Source organism: Pelophylax lessonae (genome assembly GCF_965119305.1).
Source record: "Pelophylax lessonae genome assembly, chromosome: 4".
Classification (NCBI taxonomy): domain Eukaryota; kingdom Metazoa; phylum Chordata; class Amphibia; order Anura; family Ranidae; genus Pelophylax; species Pelophylax lessonae.
In genome coordinates this window covers 291365456-291382762 of record NC_138771.1, presented here as the reverse complement: position 1 = coordinate 291382762, position 17307 = coordinate 291365456, and the positions used below count along the sequence as shown (strand labels likewise).

The 17307-nt window shown below is 41.3% G+C and overlaps 1 protein-coding gene across 1 annotated transcript in view; it reads left to right on the top strand.

Annotated features, from left to right (window-relative positions):
- PPM1H (protein phosphatase, Mg2+/Mn2+ dependent 1H) overlaps positions 1 to 17307 on the top strand; it is a 289277-nt gene that overhangs the window by 235130 nt on the left and 36840 nt on the right. The window contains exons 6-7 of the mRNA XM_082256727.1: positions 1707 to 1825; positions 16024 to 16087. Coding sequence (XP_082112853.1) covers positions 1707 to 1825; positions 16024 to 16087 — 183 coding nt within the window. The remainder of the gene's footprint in view (positions 1 to 1706; positions 1826 to 16023; positions 16088 to 17307) is intronic.

Genomic DNA, 17307 nt, shown 5'->3' with positions numbered 1-17307 from the left:
TCACTTTTAAGGTGCATCCAACTCTAAGATCTCATGTATTTATCTGGTGTCTCAGTGTAATTGCACAAAATTGCCTGATGGCTGTTGCCAACAGAACTTGTGCTGTATAAAGATATTGGCACTGCAATTTCTGCAATATTGCCAAACAGTTGTTGAAAAAATAAAATGGCTTGATGTTTGGATAGGTTTTAATATTTTGGCAGGCAATGACCAAAAAAACGTTAGGAATTTGTGTTTGGCCGGAAAGTGTATTTATTTGCTTACACTAAATTGCATATGCTCAGTATTGCAGAGCAGGAACCTTTTACAGAAACCTGTCATGTTACATAATATGAAGCTGGCAGGTTCCTTTCTTTGTGAACTCACTAAGAGTCAGTTCACACGTATGCGATGACAGACATCGCATGTGATTCGCAGCGCACTGCTCTGCAAATCACATGCAATGTCTGCAATGCACATGAATTTGCATCGCATTCGGACCAAATTCGCACAGGACCCTTTTTTGGGTCTGCACCAGAATCAGATTGCATGGGTGTTCACACCTATGCGATCCGATTCATGTCCGAACTGACAGTTCGCACTGTGATATGCGAACTGATCTAGGGGTGTCGTTAACTTTGTATTGACACCCCCAGTGATTTGCTTATGGCAGTCTGAACTGCCTGCGAGTTGAGTGTGATGCAGGAACCCGCAGTGGATTTGCAGGGTTCTCACATTGCATATGTGTGAACCGGGACTTAAAGAACCCCAAATTGGTGCACTTAATAGGTAAATGTTCCTAGAGAATAAGGGGACATGCAAGTACCAATTAGTGTCTGCTCTAACCGATGAATTGAAACATCTGACCACTTCCCATAGGTTCCAACATTGAGCTTCTCCCTTCTTATGTGCTGTCCTGCAAGGACTTACCAAAAGTGTCACTTTATTACAAATAGTTTCCCCCCTATTTTTCCCTACATTTTCAATATTTTCAATTGGCCATTGGTTAAAGCGGAGTTCCAGCCTAACACACTCACCTGTCCAACGGTCCAGCAATGTGGCCGCCCGAAGCCTCGCTCTTCTCCCTCTCTGCTCTCTGGCGCCGGCATCACTGGTGTGGGCACCCGGCTGTGACAGTTTGCGGCTTCACAGCCGGGTACACACTGCGCATGCGCGAGTTGCGCTACGCGTCGTGATTGGCCAGCAATCTTCTGGGACCTCTGACATGTCCCAGAAGATTGCAGGGAGGGAGGGGGAGAGGAGAACTTCCGCTCAGGGCGCCGCGGCGCTCCGAGCGGAAGTGGGAGCGGGTATCTGTCAAAACTAGGTACCCGTTCCCCCCCCCACCCAAAAAAAAATCACATGCCAAATGTGGCATGTCAGGGGGTTAGCACTACCTAAAGCGGAAGTTCCACTTTTGGGTGGAACTCCGCTTTAAGTGTGACCAGTCGTTTTTAAGTCTGCAGCAACTGAATTAATTTGGGAACTCTTGTGGAAATATTTTGACACTATATTCCCAGAGATATAAAGTGTTGGGTGCATGATTTAATTTGCCACAGAAAAATATAAAAAAAATTGGGTGTGGCTGGGGTTCATTGTTACGTTTTATCTGTTTCATATTCTGCAACAACTAGCTAGAAGAAAATCCATTAGCTGTTTATAATTTACTTGTATATTGTATTCATTTCACTTACAAAGAGTTCAAGTGTTTTCTTCTTTAATTCTAGGCTTTTCTGCAGCCTCACCTGCTGGGTAATGAGTTCACACATTTAGAATTTCCAAGAAGAGTGCAACGCAAGGAGCTGGGCAAGATGATGCTATACAGAGACTTCAATATGACAGGCTGGTAAGACATTGTTACTTATACACACATATTTTTTGTGTAACCTAATGTTCGCTAACGACAGCAGACTGCAAAATGAACTTCACATAGTCCACCTTTTTGGAAAGAAGTAAAACTTGCACCCAAATTGAGAAAAGAAAACGTAATCAGGAGCTGAAGGCCGAGGCCCGCAGCAGCGGCTGACAGCTGCTGCGGGCTTCGGCCTTTGGCCTTCAGCTCCTGATTACGTTTAAAACCTTGATTTCTCTGGAAATTGGTTCCACTGCATTGTTATTACATACTTATTTCTGACTAAACTGTTGGTGAATCTGATTTCCACCATAACATGCATACAACCTGTACCAGTTTGCTTCAATGTGTACTACTGTTGTGAAGCTTATGTTTGTATACGTATTTTTCAATAAAGCTTTATATTGGAAAAAAAAAGAAAGAAAAATGTGCATTTTTAAATCTTTTTAATTTTTTTGCACTGGAACCTGCAGACTGTTCCCCTAGCCCTAGGTTTGGACCGAGGTACGGACCTACCATTTTGGGTCTGGAGGAACTAATATTTGGACTCCAAGTGTAGTGATGTCACTGCACCTTTGCTTAGTCTAGATCTACGAGTACCTCTGCTGTAGTGGCAGATGGTCAGGTTACATTCAAATATGGGTATAACATAAAACATTGTCAAAAATGTAGACTTGGGCTTTAAATTACACTTGTGTCCAGACTATGGACATTAACCACTGTAATACCGTGTACTTTCACCCCCTTCCTGCCCAGGCCGATTTTTAGCTATCAGAGCTGTCGCACTTCCAATGACAATTGCATGGACATGCAACACTGCACCCAAATTAAATTTTTGTAATTTTTTTCACACAAATAGAGATTTCTTTTGGTGGTAATTAATCACCACTGGGTTTTTATTTTTTGCTAAACAAATGAAAGCAAATTTTGAAAAAACAAAAAGTTTTGCTTGGTTTCTGTTATAAAATGTTGTAAATAAGTATTTTTTCTTCACTGATGTGCACTGATGAGACTGCACCAATGGGCACTGATAGGCTGCACCAATGGGCACTAATAGGCTGCACTGATGAGGAGTCACTGATAGGCGAAAACTGATGGGCACTGAAGGTAGCACTGATTGGCACTGTTGGGGCTGCGCTGATCATCAGGAGACTCATGACCAGTGCCCAGATTATCTGTGTCAATGGTGCCCTGTCATACTTGCCGGTTACCGGCTCTTCTCTTCCCCATGTTGTGATAGCGTGTGAGGAAAGGAATGCCAATAACCAGCAAGTTGTAATGTTCTGGTACCTTTGGGTACCCTAATTACTCTTTCATAAGTGTATGCGCCCCACCATTCTCTTTTGGTAAGGTGCGCATACACCTTTAAGACTGATGCTGTCATCACTGAGCGCCGGACTGGATGGCTATTTAGATCGCCGGCTCTCACTCACATGTGTTCGTTCAAACTGCTTTGTGCCTTGATGCTAACCTGTCTTGAAGCTCTCATGCTTGCAAGCATACCTCGCTGTCGGAACCACGCTGCGCTGATCCCTGTATCCCGCTACCGGATCATCCGCTCTTGCCGAACCTCTCCTCTGCTACATTGCTATTAGTGATAAGTACCCCACAGGGGAAACCTCTATAACCTTTATACTAAAGCTTACACTATCTAGCTCTGCATACTAAGAACTATTACTACATCTGCATTATCTAAGATTGCTAGCTCTTGAGCCTACTACCACCTGTTCTTGCACTGGGTTGATCTCTCTTGTATGTCCACCTGCTACTCTGTCATCTGCTACCATACATGATTGCTAAACCTATCTGCATCCCATCTGCTACTATCTTACTTTCAAGAACATTTCCTTTCAAGTGTCTGTCATCTACCATCTCTACCCAACCTGTCTCTTCAGCCTATCATCACTGTGTTACTATATACATAAGTCACTCTAGGAAACATCTTATTGAGTGTGTGTATTTGCTTGCTGAATTGAGATCCTCCACACATGATGAGTCATTGGGAGTTGGGATTGGTGTCTCAGCGTTTCTCTACATGACTACTGAAGTGGAATATTTCTGCAGCTGAAAATCCACATCATACGTAAAACGCAGGAGCGTTACAGATTGAACGAACCACAAATGGATTCAGCAGAAATAACCACTCAGATGACACAATTAAAACAGCAAGTAACTGCGTTAATACACGCACTTGCTGAATTAAAAGAAGGCAATCAGGCTCTGTCGCAGCAGGTAATTAGACTGACAAAGACTCTTAATCTGATTACCAGGCAATTCTGGTGGTCTGACATGAAAACATCTATACAAAAATTCGTCTCTTCATGCAATGTCTGTGCCAGCTCCAAAATTGACACTACGAGACCATCCGGTCTACTATGCAGTCTACCAATACCCCAAACTCCATGGGAAGTTGTGTCCTTGGACTTTATAGTGGAATTGCCTCCTTCCAAAGGATTTAATACCATCTTAGTGTCAGTGGACCATCTGACAAAAATGGCACATTTCATTGCTATTCGCAGACTACCTTCGTCCAAACAAACGGCAGAACTCCTGATGAAACATGTCTTTAAGTTATATGGTATCCCAAAAACTCTTCTGTCTGACCGTGGATCACAATTTATTTCCAAGTTCTGGCAAGAACTATGTCACATACTACGGATCGAGCGGAAGCTCACTTCTCCTTACCATCCGCAGACCAACGGACAGACTGAAAGAGTCATTGGGAGTTGGGAGTCAACCAATGCATCGAGCAATATTTACGTTGTTACACTTCTTACCAACAGGATGATTGGGTGGATCTTCTCCCTCTGGCAGAATTTGCCTACAACAACGCAACCCACAGTACGACCAAGCAGAGTCCGTTCTACTTGAACTATGGGTTTCATCCCTCTATTCTTCCACCACGCATCTTTCCTTCAAATAACCCAGTAGCTTCAGACTATCTTACCCAAATAAAGGACTCTCTGGGTTTGCTTAATACTGCCATTGCACACGCTCATAGTCAACAAAAGAAGTACTATGATCTTCGCAGAAGACCTTCTCCTCAGTACGCTATCGGGGACCTCGTTTGGCTCTCAACAAAAAATTTAAGACTGAAAATCCCTAGCAAAAAGCTTGGACCTCTGTTCTTGGGACCTTTCCCAATCAAGAAACTTATTGGAAAAGCTGCAGTACAGCTTACATTGCCAATAGACCTCAAAATACATCCCATTTTCCATGTGTCGCTACTGAAGCCCCATGTTCCTGACCAAGGAATAAGGCCTACTATCCCACCTCCTCCTCCTGTACAAGTTGAAGGTGGAGAAGAATACGAGATAAAAGAGATTCTGGATTCTCGTATCCACAGAGGAAGACTTCAGTACTTGGTTCGATGGAAGAACTATGGGCCCCAAGACGACACCTGGCTAAACACCTCTGACATACATGCCTCTAGATTAATCTGCAATTTTCATGCGAAGTACCCAGACAAACCAGCTCCAGAGGCCTTCAGGAGCCGGCCTTAAGGGGGGGGTACTGTAATGTTCTGGTACCTTTGGGTACCCTAATTACTCTTTCATAAGTGTATGCGCCCCACCATTCTCTTTTGGTAAGGTGCGCATACACCTTTAAGACTGATGCTGTCATCACTGAGCGCCGGACTGGATGGCTATTTAGATCGCCGGCTCTCACTCACATGTGTTCGTTCAAACTGCTTTGTGCCTTGATGCTAACCTGTCTTGAAGCTCTCATGCTTGCAAGCATACCTCGCTGTCGGAACCACGCTGCGCTGATCCCTGTATCCCGCTACCGGATCATCCGCTCTTGCCGAACCTCTCCTCTGCTACATTGCTATTAGTGATAAGTACCCCACAGGGAAAACCTCTATAACCTTTATACTAAAGCTTACACTATCTAGCTCTGCATACTAAGGACTATTACTACATCTGCATTATCTAAGATTGCTAGCTCTTGAGCCTACTACCACCTGTTCTTGCACTGGGTTGATCTCTCTTGTATGTCCACCTGCTACTCTGTCATCTGCTACCATACATGATTGCTAAACCTATCTGCATCCCATCTGCTACTATCTTACTTTCAAGAACATTTCCTTTCAAGTGTCTGTCATCTACCATCTCTACCCAACCTGTCTCTTCAGCCTATCATCACTGTGTTACTATATACATAAGTCACTCTAGGAAACATCTTATTGAGTGTGTGTATTTGCTTGCTGAATTGAGATCCTCCACACATGATGAGTCATTGGGAGTTGGGATTGGTGTCTCAGCGTTTCTCTACATGACTACTGAAGTGGAATATTTCTGCAGCTGAAAATCCACATCATACGTAAAACTCAGGAGCGTTACACAAGTTTGTTTTCATGTGATCAGCTGTGATTGGCCACAGCTGATCACATATTAAAGGGCCGCTGTGATTGGACCTTTACCTCGATCTGTGATCAGCTGTGTTTGAAGGACACAGCGATCACAGAGTGCTCCGGATGCACACCCTAGTGGTTCTAGGGCGACATCCATGGACGACCGTGCTGTAGCCGTCTTTCAGCTATAGCGTGTGTTTAAGAAGTGGTTAAAGGAGTAAAAGCTTTTAAAAAGCCACCCCAGACCTCTCTAGCTGCATGTACTGTGAAGTAATACATCTTTCAAAACCACAACAGAGGGCTAGCAGACCAAAAGTATTTTGTAGCAATAGAAAGTAAAGTCAAAAAGAATTGAGAGTTAATTCCCTTTTTTGTGAAATTTGAAAATATTTTCCTCTACATTCCTATAGTTACAAAGATGAATAAGGGCTTGTTTAAATTGCTTTATTGTTCTAAATGTTAATACTTAAGTATTCATAGTATTGGTGCATGTTCACTTTAAGGTAGACTAATAAATATATATATACTGTATGATATATATATATATATATATATATATATATATGTGTCCGCAAACAACTGAATGACCCAAGCGCTCACTGTAATGGGAATTATAGGTGTGCTGCTCTCCTCAGATCGGGAAACTCCAAAGACTGAAAACACAAAAGAAAGGAGGCGCAAGCACCTAGAGCATTACCCTTGGACACCTTTAAAAAATGTATTTTGAAACATGAAGAGTAAAAATCGCTTAAAATAAGTCCACTTTGATGTGAAAAGGGCATATCCCTATGTTGGAACTGCTGACGCGTTTTGGGAGACACGCTCCCTCCCTCAGAGCTAGTCCATCATTCTCATGGCTCGAATTTATACTGAATATGCTAGCACCAAGCCCTCCCCCCCCTTTCCACATGTGCACTGGGCGGGGCCATATGGCACCTGTGTTGGCCAACAACATGAACAGGATAACATCTGCAGCAATCACCATCCATCTGTACAATGACATGGATAGCGGCTCCAAAAAGGAGGGGGGCCGAGACTCAAGAAAGGTTAGACAGGTTGTGGTAGTGGGGGACTCAATTATCAAGACGACAGAGAGGGCAATCTGTCGAAACGATCGCTGTAGCTGGACAGTATGTTGTTTATTGGGCGCTCAAGTACGGCACATCGCGGATCGGGTAGACAGATTATTGGGCGGGGCTGGGGATGACCCAGCGGTCATGGTGCATGTGGGCACTAATGACCAAGTAAGAGTAAGGTGGAGGATCCTAAAGAACGATTTCAGGGACTTAGGGAATAGATTGAGGAATAGGACCTCCAAGGTGGTTTTCTCTGAAATACTGCCGGTACCTCGAGCCACACCAGAGAGGCAGAAGGAGATTAGGGAACTTCACAATTGGCTGAGGAACTGGTGTAGGAAGGAGAGGTTCGGGTTTCTGGAGAACTGGGCTAACTTCTCAGTCTGCTACCGGCTCTTTAGTAAGGATGGGCTGCACCTTAATGGGGATGGTACAGCTCTTTTGGGGAGAAAGATGGCCACCAAGTTGGAGGGGCTTTTAAGCTAGGAGACCGGGGGGGGGGCTCAGAAGTAGAGTCAGTCAGGAGGGAGCAAAGGACAGAAGGCAGTATTAGAGTCAGCAGCGGCAGTAGTTCCATAACGTCAATTGGGGGGTCTGTGCGGGAAAACCTTAGACCAGACAGGAATAAAAATAATCACCATTCACTATCAACTTCCACAAAACTAAGAGGGGTATAGGCAAATGCCAGGAACCTAGCTAATAAAATGGATGAGTTGGAAATGTTAGAACATGAGGAGGACATAGACCTTGTGGGAATAACGGAAACTTGGTTCAACCCCTCACATGACTGGCTGGCCAATATCCAAGGGTATTCTGTGTACCGGAAAGGACAGGGTAGAAAAAAGAGGGGGAGGGGTATGTCTCTATATCAAGAATAATGTAAGGCTGATAGAGAGGAGTGATATTATGGAAGGGATTAGTATGGAGTTAGAATCCGTGTGGGTAGAACTCCATAGGGAAGAAGTAAAGGGAAAAGTAATTATGGGGGTTTGCTATAGGCCACCCAACCAAAGGGAGGAGGTAGAGCTGAAATTTATATCACTGTTGGGTAACGTGGCAAAACTGGGATCAGTCATCATATTGGGGACTTCAGTTATCCCAACATTGACTGGGAAGAGGGGACTGCACACTCACAGAAGGCCCGTCTCTTCATGGAAACCTTACAGGACAACTACATGTCTCGGTGGATTCTCCTACTAGAGAAAATGCAGTGCTGGATCTATTGATCACTAATGACCCAGACCTAATCTCGAAGGTAGGAGTCCAGGACAACCTGGGCTCTAGCGATCACAGGATGATCACATTTAGCGTAAATAACAATATAACAAGGCAAGAGGGGAACATAAGAACCCTACACTTCAGAAGGGCAAACTTTCCCAAATTGTGCTCAATGATGGAAAGGGTAAACTGGGACCAAACCCTAGGAACACTGACCACAGAGGAAAAATGGGAACGCTTTAGTAACATATTAAACAAATGCATCTCATAGTGCATTCCTATGGGAAATAAATTTAGAAGAGACAAAGCCAAACCTGGCTGGCTAAACCGTAATGTTAAAAAATGTATTAGGGGTAAAAAAATGGCCCTCAAGAAATATAAATCAGAGGGCACAGTATCGGCTTTCGAGCAATACAAGGAGGCAAATAAGAGAAGTAAATACAAAATCAAAATGGCTAAAATCAACTTTGAGAGCCAAATAGCGAAGGATTGTAAAAAGAACCCTAAGAAATTCTTTAAATATATCAACAGCAAAAATATTAGGGCAGAGCATATTGCACACATAATTAACGATGTTGGGAGGATGGTTACAGAGGACACTGAAAAAGCAATCGTGCTGAACGCTTTTTTCTCCTCAGTCTTTACACAGGAAAAGGAGGGGTACACTGACCATGACTGTATGGTTAGTAGTAATACACAGGACGTGCCGCTATGGCTAACAGAGGGTGAAATCAGGGAAAGGCTGGATAAAATTAACACAAATAAATCACCAGGCCCGGATGGCGTACATCCAAGAGTTCTCAAAGAACTTAGACTATATCTGGGCCACTGTTCCTGATCTTTGCTGACAGTATTATGACAGGAAATGTACCAGGGGATTGGAGGAAAGCTAACGTGATACCGATATTCAAAAAAGGGCAGAGGCATGTCCCAGGAAATTATAGGCCTGTCAGTCTGACATCGATAGTATGTAAACTGGAGGGGATGATAAGGGACTATATCGTAGAGTTTGCTAAAGACAACAACATCATCAGCAGTAATCAGCACGGGTTTACAAATGGGCATTCTTGTCAAACCAATCTCTTAACATTCTACGAGGAGGTGAACTTTGAGCTAGATAGGGGAGATGTGGTGTACCTGGATTTCGCTAAGTCGTTTGATACAGTTCCCCACAGGCGCTTAATTTATAAAATAAGGTCTGCAGGCATCGACCGCAAGGTTTGCTCTTGGATACGGAACTGACTAAAAGGGCATGTCCAAAGGGTGGTAATAAATCGTGCATACTCAGACTGGTCTGAGGTGGTAAGTGGGGTCCCCCAAGGCTCAGTCCTGAGACCAACCTTGTTCAATTTATTCATAAACAGCATTGAGGATGGGATCAGTAGTTCTATATCAGTTTTTGGAGATGACACAAAATTGGGCAGGGCAATAACTGCACGGCATGAAGCAGATATCCTACAGAATGACCTGGAAAAAATAACAGAGCGGGCAACGACATGGCAAATGAGGTTTAATGTGGAGAAGTGTAAGGTTTTGCACTTGGGGACTAAAAACATAAAAGCACAATACACTTTAGGGGGGAAACCTTTGGGGGAATCAAAAATGGAGAAAGATCTAGGAGTCTTGGTAGAGGATAGACTAAGCAATAGCATGCAATGTCAAGCGGCAGCTGCCAAAGCCGGCAGAATATTAGCATGCATAAAAAAAGGGATGTATTCTAGAGATAAAAACTATAATCCTACCACTTTATAAAACTCTGGTCCGCCATCATCTGGAGTATTCTGTCTAGTTCTGGTCGCCAGTCCTCAGGAGGGATGTGTTGGAGCTGGAGAGAGTCCAGAGAAGGGCAACTAAACTAATTAGGGGATTGGTGGACCTTAATTATGAAGAGCGTCTGCAATCGCTTGATTTATTCTCCCTGGAGAAGAGACGCCTGAGAGGGCACATGATAGCAATTAATAAATACCTCAATGGTCATAACGGCATAGAAAAAAGCTATAAAGTCGAAAGGGTTACATGAGGACTCGAGGGCATACAATGCGATTAGAGAAGCGTTTTAACCTCAGGCAACGCAGGGGGTTCTTTAGTGTTAGGGCTACAGGATTTTGGAATTCTCTACCACAAGAGGTGGTTTCTGCGGGAAGTATGGTTGCTTTCAAAAGACTCTTGGACGTACATCTCAAGGATCAGAACATTCAGGGGTATGAGAGATGATTACGACCTACACAGGTTGAACTGGATGGACTGTTGTCAACCTCAACTACTATGACATGCAGTCCCCTTTAATAATGGCTAAATGTGGCTCCACATCTCACTGAGTTCCTACGTTTCTGTGCAGCTTACAACCCCCTGGTTTTCTCCTGTATACCCCGTCCCCGCGAGCGCTCCCCATGGTTGTATGGGTCTTCCATCAACCCTCCCGCTCAGTAATGAGGTGCAGACCATCCATCACCCCTCATATGATGTTCTGTGTTCACTCCAAGGAGTGTGTGTGTGTGTATATATATATATATATATATATATATATATATACACACACACACACACTGTGCTCATTTGTGGTTGATGCCAACACAGTCCTGCTTCTAAATGATTTTAAAATATATTTTTGAATATATCCTATAATGTCTACTGAATATTCATAAAATAGTTTGTACAGAAAAGTATAAAATGCACCTTTATTTGTTCCCTCCGGAGAGATACATGTCAGAATGATGTACCTCTAAGCATGTCTGAGTTGATTGCATTTAATTAAATGTATTAGTATGCAAGAATATATTGTTCTTTCACAGTCACTTTGTTGAGATTTTGGAGTTCTGCCAAGCTGCTAAGCATTAGGGAATTATTTTTCCCTTCTTCTGGCTAAGAAGGGTTTTCATTCTCTGAGGATCTGATTAAAAGAAACTTCACTTTAAATCCACTTTGGATGCCTCACACTGACCCTTTATTTGACTGTGAAGGCTTCTAGTTCCTCTATTGAAACAAAAAAAAAAAGTGCTTATTATTCTTTGTCAACATTACACAAGGAGACAAAAATGATTAACTAGAGCTAATGTTTGACATACTAGTAGTATGTATTGAATCTCATGGTGTGATGGAAGCTCGTTAGGAATGTATAATGCTTTTTCATGTATTAATAAAGTCAGTTGAAAAGAAACTAGATGCAGCAACATTCTTCTGTGTGCTATATTGATCCAAATCACATACCAGCTGCTTGGATATGATGATATGAATAAGCTAGCTGTCAAAAAAAGTTCCCAAATATAACATTTCAGAGCTTGTTTTATTGTACATGAGACATGAAACCACTCTTGCCATACCTCCAGTACTGCAGTTCTCTACGGGATTGGTTACAATTACAAATAATTGACTTTTTATGGCTTATTTATTCAATAGGGAATGAGGTGCAAGCATTAAATAAATTATATAAATGCAAAGTTCAGTTTTTTTTTTTATTTCAAAAGTAATCAGCTGTTTAAAGACAATTACAGACATGCAGTATTGCAAAATTGCACCTTACTAAAATTTGAAAGCCATTTCGGTGTATCCTTATTACAAGAGATCTCATTGTTCCTGTTGGGCTTTTCTCTGGCATTGTCTACCAAGGTTTTAGGGTAGAATTAGAACATTAGAAGGTGTCTACTAAGTCCTGACTGACAGTGAAAGGGGTCAAGCGGAGCAGTAGAGATGAGAAGAGTGGGTCAGACGGTAGTCAAGGTGAAGAGCAGGATCAGTACAGGGTGCAGTAGACAGCAGAGAATATCTGAGCTGATGGCAGAGGGTAGGCTGGATGGGGAGTGATATCCTCACCCCCATTTTTGACACTTTGCTAAGCAAGGGGACCACAACTAAACTGCAATGGACTAAACCAGGAAATCTATTGACTACTGACAAGGGTTTCCATAAATGTGGGAACAATGGTCACATATCAGATTTCTTGGCTAGAGACCCCAAGAGCATAAAATTCTCCTGGTTGGGAAAATCACTAGCTGATTCCACTATGCATTTTAGCAAATCATGTTCTGTTTTGGATAGGTTTTCCTTTAATTAACAAAATATGCAAAATATCATCACTATGAAAAATTAAAAGTTAGCCTTGTTGAGTGATCAAATATCACTTTTTTTGCAGTATTTAAACCATCTGCAGCCATTTTTTTTAATAAAAGGCAGGAATAAAAATTTTAAATGCTGTACTTGTTCCATAGAGACTTGTTTCTCTTCTCTTCCTGTCTTGACACCCATAACCTAGAGGTAAAGTGAATGGAAATTTCTCACATTGTGACACAGATACAAAAAAACATGATTTATACAGTTATGTATTTATCAAAACATTTTTAAAAAATGCTATTGGTATAAGCCCTGGAATCTCTCTTTTGTATCTGCCTTCTGTAAGACTTTTCATAGTGGAAGTGGGGGTTTAACTATAAAACCAATCAGTGTTATGTGTGCCAGCAAGAGTTGCAAGCAGATTGATTAGAGGGATGGCCTCGCCAGTGTGCTACTTTCTTCTTTGACTAATCATCAAGTGGGGGTATGTCATGGTTGTGCTGTAGCTCTGTCTCTATAGTGAGGATCCTTGAGCTGGCTTTGTAGTGTGGTAGGGGTGGCTGGGTAAAAATTATTTCTTTGATAAATATTTTATGTCAACTGTTTTAAATCAAATAATGCAAAGGAACTGGAAGTTAAAGTGTTTGTAAAAGGAAATTTAAAAGAAAAAAGCATGTTATACTTACCTGCTTTGTGAAATGGCTTTGCAAAGAGCAGCCCCAAACCTCCTCTTCTTGGGTCCCCCACTGGCGCTCTTGGCCTCTTTTCCTTGTCAAGTGTCCCTATAGAAAGCCACTTGCTATGGGGGCACTCATGCTTGCTTGCTCCCGAGCCGGCTCTGCGTATCTGTAAGACACAGAGCGCGTGGCTCAGCCCTGCCGCCTGCTCCCTGTGATTGACAGCAGTGGGAACCAATGGCCAATGAGGAGGGATAGACCCAGAAGAGCTTTAGCTTACGTGCATATCCCTGGATCGAGATTGGGCTTAGGTAAGTATTAGGGGTGGCTGAGGGAGGCGCTACACACAGTAGGTTTTTGTACCTGTAGAATGCATGAAGGTACAAAACCTTCAGCCTTTACAACCACTTTAAAGGCTAACGATACCACTGCACCAAAACAGGGTTTTCTGAGCGCTATATCTTCAAAAAAGGGGTCAGTATAGGGATAAGTGCAATTTAACACTTTCACTTTCTGCAGTAATTTCTGACAATTCCTGCAGTTCTTTTTTAACAGTTGGAAAATTTAGGCTTATCAATAAATTGTTTCTAGTTAGGGTTAATGTTAAGCTGTGCAGCTCTGTTTAATACATAGATTATGTTTGGTGCACCCAAGGTGATGATTTAGCAGTCCTTCATTACTGTACTTGTTCTACGAATGTTCATTCAGTTGTACACGGAAAAGTCCCCAGGGCTCACATAAAATATTTCCTTCTACCTGGTTTACTCTTCAGATATCTTTTAAATGCTTTTGTAGAACAAAGCATTTTTGATCGCGGCAGAATACGTTGTACTCAAGGACAAGAATCAGAAATCATTCACCTCTAGCGATGACTCGATTGGTTGAATGTCAGCTGAAAGTTATGTAATGGATGGGCTCTTATAAAGGTTCATATTCCTTTTTGTTCTTTTTATTTTTTCACAGTAAGTATCATTTCTAGCAGTTAAAAAGCTGGAGGATTTTAATTCATTGTTTTTCCTAAAACTTTTGGTAGCAGTTTGCACCACCCTGAACCAGGGGCAAACCATTAATTTCAGTGAAGGGAAACCAAAGAAGAAGCTTTTCTTATGATAGCATCTTTTTCTATTTTTCCACCAGCTTTTCAGTTTTATCAGTTTTTCACCAGTATGTTTTCTTTTCAAAAAGATGGTACAAGGTGCATGAACATTGTGGCATTTCAAGTTTATTCAAGTAATGTACAATAAAGTAGTGCACTCACAAATGAAGGAAGAGAGGCAAGCACATCGGAGCTGGGATGAGACTCTCCGAATACCCCATTCATCGCCAATGGTTGGTGTTTGCAACAAGACGTAATGGGGGGTTGATTTACTAAAATTGTAGAGTGCCAACTCTGGTGCAGCTATGCATGGTAGCCAATCAGCTTCTAACTTCAGCTTGTTCAATTAAGCTTTGACAAAAAAAAAAAAACTGAAAGCTGATTGGTTTCTTTGCAGAGCTGTACCAGATTTTGCACTCTCCAGTTTTACTAAATCAACCTCTGTGTAATATTATAGTATGTTCACATAAAGCGATCAAACTCAGATGTGCAAAATGTGGCTCTGCTTATTTTCGGAAAACAAAAAAGACAGAGTTCCTGCGAGCTACCTCTCAATACCAGATTTTTAAAATGCCGCAAACACTTCACTTCTCATAAAAAGTGTAAATAATCTAAAATGTAAAACTGTGTTGCGCAGAATAAAAATCTATAATTTAAGATAAATAACTTCAATAAATAAACTGATGCATATACAAGTTCAATTGGATGAATCCCTAATAATCCTCATCAATAAGTTGATCATTATACCAGACATTTTTTATTGATGAGGATTATTAGGGATTCATCCAATTGAACTTGTATATGCATTAGTTTATTTATTGAAGTTATTTATTTTTGGAAAACAACCCCAGAACGAGACATTTATCAGAATGAGACATTTATCCTATTGCCTCTTGTTACAGCTTTATTTTGTTGTTGAAATTTACAAATGGACCCATAGTAAATGCTTCCTTATATTACTCATTTTTTTTACATTTTATGCTTAACCTTTTATTTATAACTGGTTATATTTTCAGTGATCTTGCATATAATTGAATAAAAGATGTAGGAATAATGCCAATTGGTAGGAATAAAGCCAAAGCGATACTTTCGAAAAGAAGGTGCCCATCATCTGGTATCTTTGATTTCTGAAATTCTTACTGTAATCTTACAGCATGTGGGGTACTTTATATGGAAACCTGTGCAACTGGAATGGAAATTTTCAGGCATATTCCCAATGTTATTTCTGTTTTTATATGGAAAAGCATGATGATGCTGGTAGCAGTGTGTTTACTCTCACATGTACTGTATGTCAATGTTGGAAAAATACTTTTTTGAAAGTTTGTATCCCAACTGCCACCTGTTGGAAAGGTAAAAGTAGAAATGTAACAGTATTTTCATGGTAAGCCTAGTCCTCTTCTGTGATTACTGCTTCTATCTATTCTCAAACACATCATTGATGTCTAACATGACTACAGCTGTCAAAAACAATGTGCTGCTTCCTGAACGTACATTAGGTTCTGCATTCATTACATTTGGCGCTGAGCAAACCGTTGACATCAGCGATGTCTGTCACTCATAAGCAGGGTACTGTCAAGGTGTCGTGTTTGCTCCACAGTTGAAGTGAAGAATTTTCACAGTAAATAATTTAGCTGTTTTTTTACTAAAGAAAGGTCATGTGTTTTTTGTATGTTTTTGTTTCATATAAGAATATTGGTGAATTTTTAACCATTTCTAACACGCAGGGCTTACAAGACAATTGAAGATGAGGATTTAAAATTCCCTCTAATATATGGAGAAGGAAAAAAGGTAAGATTCTTTTACCGTTTGAACATGCAATAGTATAAAGAATAATGTAACTGCAAATTTTAAAAGTATTTAAAATGTAAATATTCCTCCACATATTTGTATTCTATCTGTTTGTCTTGTATACATCTTTGTCTATGAATAATGATACATTTATATACTGCAATGTGTGATGTGATTGACATATACATGTATCATATGCAGTGCTTTGAAAAAGTATTCACCCCCTTGAAATTTTCCACATTTTGTCATGTTACAACCAAAAACGTAAATGTATTTTATTGGGATTTTATGTAATAGACCAACACAAAGTGGCACATAATTGTGAAATGGAAGGTTAATGATAAATGTTTTTCAAATTTTTTTACAAATAAATATCTGAAAAGTGTGGCGTGCATTTGTATTCCGCCCCCCTGAGTCAATACTTTGTAGAACCACCTTTTACTGCAATTAAAGCTGCAAGTCTTTTTAGGTATGTCTCTACCAGCTTTGCACATTTAGAGAGTGACATTTTTGCCCATTCTTCTTTGCAGAATAGCTCAAGCTCTGTCAAATTGGATGGAGAGTGTCTGTGAACAGCAATTTTCAAGTCTTGAAACAGATTCTCAATTGGATTTAGGTCTGGATTTTGACTGGGCTATTCTAACACATGAATATGCTTTGATCTAAACCATTCCATTGTAACTCTGGCTGTATGTTTAGGATTGTTGTCCTGCTGGAAGGTGAACCTCCGCCCTATTTTCAAGTCTTTTGCTGACTATAACAGGTTTTCTTCTAAGATTGCCAAGTATTTGGCTCCATCCGTTTTCCCATCAACTCTGCTGAAGGAAAGCATCCCCACAACATGATGCTGCCACCACAATGTTTAACGGTGGGGATGGTGTGTTCAGGGTAATGCACAGTTTTCTGCCACATAGCATTTTGCTCTTAGGCCAAAAACTTAAATTTGGTCTCATCTGACCAGAGCACCTTCTTCCACATGTTTGCTGTGTCCCCCACATGGCTTCTCACAAACTGCAAGCAGGACTTCTTATGGCTTCCTTTCAACAATGGCTTTCTTCTTTGTAGAGATTTGTGGAGTGCACGACTAATAGTTTTCCTGTGGACAGATTCTCCCACCTGAGTTGTGGATCTCTACAGCTCCTCCAGAGTTACCATGGGCCTCTTGGCATCTTCTCCTGTTAATGCTCTCCTTGCCTGGCCTGTCAGTTTAGGTGAATGGC